Genomic DNA, 5,458 nt, shown 5'->3' with positions numbered 1-5,458 from the left:
GACGTTGCAGTGCTGTCAGACAGTGTTGGAAAAGTTAATTTCTATATGAACTAGCTAATAGTTCAGTTTACAATTTTTCAAATTAACTAGTTCAGATCATAGTTTATAATTCAACATTCCATGTTCAAGTTCAATACATTCCGTTGCTGCAAGCCCTTAAAATATGCGGCATTTTTTTTTATGCCGTCGGCCTATTTGTTAGCAGGTATGAGTTGCCAGATTGAGTGGTTTTCCCTCTACATATTAAAGGCTGTGTACATTGTTGTGTTGTTGTATGCCTGAAGAAGGTGCAATGACAGAAAGTTTGCATTAAATTGATATATGCACAGTGTACGAGTGTGCGTGCACTGTTTTGCTGTTTTTCTGACGTCATGACGTGCCGAATTTTACCCATTCTCACCTTGTCACCCTAGTGTGGGGGGGTCAAATTTCAATGGATGAGTTTGACAGATAAACTTGATTGTGAACTGGTATGTTAAATTCTGTCCCTTTTCCCTCCATAAACAAGTTATCTCATGATAGATATCTACTTTATTTATCCTGGGGAAATTCACTTTCATGCATCACTCACACAACAGACAAGCAATAAGACAGAGACATTCAGTCTCACCTTTACACTGCAATGTGTGTAAACATGACAGACACACAGCTAATTTTTGTAGAGATTAGATGCTGAAAGGTTTACAAACACAAAATAGGTTCAGCATTGGGGAACTATATTTAAATGTATGTTGATACTTGTGGCACATATTGAGATTCTGTGCTAAAACAGCTGGTTAATATCCACACAGATCCGACTCTGGGTCTTCGGTCCGAGTATCTCGTTCACTTGTCCCGCCGCTGCACAGTGTGACCTGAGCATTCCTCTTTAAGGAGGTGGCCTTGTGGGTAATGTGTGACGTAGTCAGCATGTAGCCCTGCTGTGTTGCGTGTACGCAAAGAAGCGTGTATGTATCTCTCTCCGGTGAATGGTGTGAGAAGTAACGCCAGCTGTAGCCGCTGTAAGCTTTATAGTCAGTGTGATGAAACTCCTAAAAGTCCTGTGTTGTGATGTTGAAGGAAGAAAAGAGCTGAATAAAGCCGGTCCATGTGTTCACCTACTCCGCCTCTCCTCTTCTGTTTGTGCTAGTTACCATGGTTACCAGCATCCACATGCCAAGCTCAGGTTAAATGAGACTTAGCTTTATAGCTAGCTACACCAGCATAAGCTGAGCTAGCTAAAGTACGGAGCCATGACTCTTAACTCACTAATTCTTGCCTTCGTTTTTGCCGTCATCCTGCATCCATGACAAGAAGTACGATCATAGAAGGAGGCAGAGGAGGAACTAGACATGTGGCACACAGCACAGTCTATTAATCAAGGTGAATAGCAGAGACAGCAACACGAGGTAACACACAGCACAACCAGCAGAGACCGGACCTCCACAGACTGGACCCCCAGAGACAGGACCAGAGGTCTCCAAATCCGGTCCTGGATGTTTCCTGCTCCACCACACCTGATTCAAATGAGTGACTCCTGATCAGACTTCAGCAGAGCTTGATGATCAGGTGTGTTGGAGCAGGAAACATCTAAAACATGCAGGACAGTGGCCCTCCAGGACCGGAGCTGGAGACCTCTGGACCAGACCGGTTCTTGTCGGGCCTCTTTAACTGAAGGTATTTTTGAGCTATAAACATGTCTGTAGCAGAATCGCATCAATGTATTGTATAATGACAATGAAGCTACTTTCCTTTCCTGTATTTCCTGAGGTATTTTTTTTATACTTTTAATTAAGTAGTATTTTGATGAAGCTACTTTTACTTGTACTGAATTTGTGTACTCTCTCCACCTCTGATTAAAAAAATAATAATAATATATAAATAATCATAACATATAATGTGCGAATCACCACTTGTCTTTGAATTTTCCTTTTACTTACTCTTTTCATTGGCCTATTTAAGTTAATGAGTGAATAAACACAGTGCCAGAAACTACCAGATACTAATACTAATTAGTGTTAATATATAATACTTACTAATACTGTAGAAATAATCTCGGGATATCTCTCAGGAGATATATTGCAAATTAATATTTCAATTTCAAACTGAAAATAGTTTTAACGTGTTGTTGTGTCCACTGCCATGACAAGTCAGTGACACATATGGCCTTTAAAGCCAAATAAAACACTGCAACAACCTTGTTAAGCTCAAATCTGACATTCAAAGCTAAAACATCCTTAAATAATTTTTACAGTCTTGTTTGCTATTTGAAAATGCTTTTATTGAGGAGGAAAAAAAAGGGACCACAATCTCTTTTATTGTGGTCATAAGGTCAGTGACAGATTGTTTGCAGTTTCCCAGGAGGATGCGTGGATGTACTGGATAACAACGTGGCTATGTCAAGTCAGTTCAGTATGCAGAATAACCTTTGTCAAAATGTTGGTCAGCAAACACGAAAAGTTAAAGAGGTAGAAGGGCGACACCTTGTGGTGTCTGGATCACATTACAAAGAGACTGCTTTCCTTTTTAGTAACGTCTTAGATTACATCATACAATTTATTTAGCTGCTTTCAGTTTTACTTATAGTTAGTATGTATATGATGACACTGGTGTTAATCAGAGTTTCTGCTTGTGTAAATGCAGTTTCCATATAATTACTATGAGTGTGATATTTACATATTTCACACTGAAGATGTCTCAACTTTGGATTTCTTGTTCCCCATAATGTGTGACATCATAATGACGCTTACACAAAAATGATACAGAAGGTTGTTAGATTTTAAGTCTTCAGTTTATGTTTTCTCTTCCAAATCCAAATCCAAACCCATCTGCATATTGAAACTGTTCATCTCTCATACTTTTCATCTTTATTTTTCGTCTCTCATAAAGAGAGAATGTATCATCATGCTGCTCATGTGTTTTCCAAATATGTTTTGATAATACAAATACAAATCACGTTTTTAAGCAATAGCACAAAACATTTCTTTTAAACAACACTAGGTCAACATTTCACTTAACAGGCAAATGAAAAACATAATAAATACTTGTTTCAAATTGGCAATTATACAAAACAAATGCTGCCATGTCACATTGTATATCCAGAGAGAGAGGTATGCAAAATACTCAAATGTAATGTGGACTGTGTGCTGTACCTTACAGAGTTAAGACACAGTCTGGGTTGTCCTGCTTTATCTCCTGGAATCTCTTTTCTAGTTTATCTGCAATGGCGTTGAGCTGTGAAGCCCTGAGCATCTGGGGCAGCTTCCTCAGCTGCTCCTCTGGCGCAGTGGCCAGCCACTCCCTGATCTCCTGCAGGAGAGGACCTCTCTGCCTGGGGATGGACTTGTCGATGTTCCTGTTCCAGAGAGATGGTGGTTGGTGAAGTGTGTGTATCAGGTGAATCAATGGGTGAAGGGGCTGCTGGGAAAGAGAGTTCAGTGAGAGGCAGTGTGGGCTCACCTGGTGACAAATTTCTTCAGCTTTGCCACACGCATCCTGTGCATCCCGAAGAGACCTGAGAGGAATGACCTGTACACTTCACCTGAGAAAGAAACAGTTTGAAATCATGTGAGGTTTGTCCAGGTTGATGCTGTTTGGTCAGACCACCTTCCTGTCTTCTGTCATATCATAAATCAGTGAAGTACACACCTCTTTTTGCAAGCTCCTCACATGTGCCACATATCGTGTCTTGGTAAACTGAGCCGGGAAGGAGTGCAGTCTCTCCAGTTGCGCATTCCTGATGTTTCGCACATGTTTCCAAAGCAGAGGATGAGTTGGAGAAGAAGCCCTCCGGACACCATTCACAGACAGTGTCTGTCTTGGGCGTACCTAAACACAACGGTGCAATTATTAGTTATGGTGTCTTGGTGTCATAACGGTGCGTTTATTTCACCGTTTCCTGGTTGTTTCGTTACCTATTGGACTATTGTATTTCTTTACTTCCGATGATTTACCAACACGAAAAAGCACACTGGTGTTCTCGTGATACCCATTTGATGCGCCCAGAGTGTATGGACAATCATGTCACTCCACCATAATAGTGTTAGGTTGCGTTTTTCCTGACTTCCAAATACACAAACTCGACCTACCTGTGGTGACAACACCTTGGCCAGCCTCGCACTCTGAGTGTCTGACGCAGAAGTCACCGATCCAGTAGAAGCCCTGTTTGCAGCGGCACACCGTGTTGCTGGACGGGGAGCACGGCACCTCCACCTCCTGGTTGTCGGTGCAGAAGTTGTCGCAGTACAAACACCTGGGCAGGTAGTTCCACATCTCGGTGAACTGGTGCTCCCCGCAGCGCTCGCAGCGGGTGGGCGTGCTGGCGGTGCAGTGCGCCGTCATGTGGGTCCCCCGTGGACACTTCTCACAGACCAGAGTCTCCCCGGTGCGCGGGTCTCGGTGGCTGAAGGTGGGGACCGGCTCCGAGGACAAAGATCCGTGGACACCAAAAAACAGGCACAGCGCTGGAAACAGGAGCTGAGGAACAGAGCAGCAGACGGAGGGGGCTGATGTGGTTACTGAACCTGCAACTGGCCCTTCATTATTTCTGTTTTATACCTGACCAATCACCAGAATTGCAAGAAAGTAAAAGGGCCTTTTTCTCCTTTTTTCAGTTTATTGCCTCATTCCCTTTCACTTACGTTTATTTTATTTATTTATATTTATTTATTTATTTATTCCCTTTCACTACAGCTGAACTTTGCCCATATATTTCTTTCTTTCCTTATTATTAATATTATCATTATTTTATTATTTGCACATGTCAGTTTTCACATGCAGCCAAAGAACACATATGCTTAAGTGTATGTGTTCAAAAATATTTTCTGCTTAGCTTGATGAAGTTTTGTTCTACTTCCTATTAGTGCCCAGTAAAATGAACAGCAGCAAATCCTTTCACTACTTTCTTTCTCATTATGATTATAAATGATCTTAACAATGTTCAAGAAGGGATTAGAATAATAATATTGACAGCTTATAAAGAGATCAACATGAAGTAAAGCCTCACTGATCATCCCATCTGCTTACCTGAGCTGCATCTCCAACACAGAATGCTGATATAACAGATCACTCACCATGATGATGATGCACTTGTTGTCACTTCTGTCAAAGATGCTTTGACATTTGGATCAGGTTCATTTTATACTGTTCATACAGGAACAGTTTTTTTTGCGTGGGTGTCAGTGGTTGTGGATATAAACATGTAAAGCATGAATCCAAAAGGTCAAATAATTTCCAGTTTCAGTCTATAAGAGAAGATGGTTAAGACCAAACAGCCCAAAGGTGTTGGATAGGAAGTTTCCAGGCCTTATTAGGTTGATGGTTAAGGTGTGGCTGAGCAGCAGAGCAGAAAACATTGACTACTGACGAGCAACCGTTTCCCAGGCTCTGGAACAGAACCCGCAACCTTCTTGTTATGGGATAACAGTGCTAACCACTATGCCGCTGTGCTCATAAATGCAACCGCTCAGCCTTAGGTTCT

At 41.7% G+C, this 5,458-nt stretch overlaps 1 protein-coding gene across 1 annotated transcript; it reads right to left on the bottom strand.

Moving 5' to 3' along the window:
* Positions 1-2,247: 2,247 nt before the first annotated feature.
* Positions 2,248-5,186, bottom strand: LOC115045577 (tumor necrosis factor receptor superfamily member 6B-like). Its single transcript, XM_029505333.1, has 5 exons — positions 5,052-5,186; positions 4,068-4,455; positions 3,628-3,807; positions 3,439-3,520; positions 2,248-3,334 (listed from the first exon to the last, which is right to left on the bottom strand). Exons 1-5 carry the CDS (start codon positions 5,052-5,054, stop codon positions 3,133-3,135), a joined length of 855 nt encoding a protein of 284 aa, XP_029361193.1. The 5' UTR covers positions 5,055-5,186; the 3' UTR covers positions 2,248-3,132.
* Between the last annotated feature and the right edge of the window lie 272 nt (positions 5,187-5,458).

This window comes from Echeneis naucrates, chromosome 6 (assembly GCF_900963305.1).
Source record: "Echeneis naucrates chromosome 6, fEcheNa1.1, whole genome shotgun sequence".
Lineage (NCBI taxonomy): Eukaryota > Metazoa > Chordata > Actinopteri > Carangiformes > Echeneidae > Echeneis > Echeneis naucrates.
The sequence above is the reverse complement of the archived record's forward strand: the minus strand, read 5'-3'. Positions and strand labels throughout refer to the sequence as shown.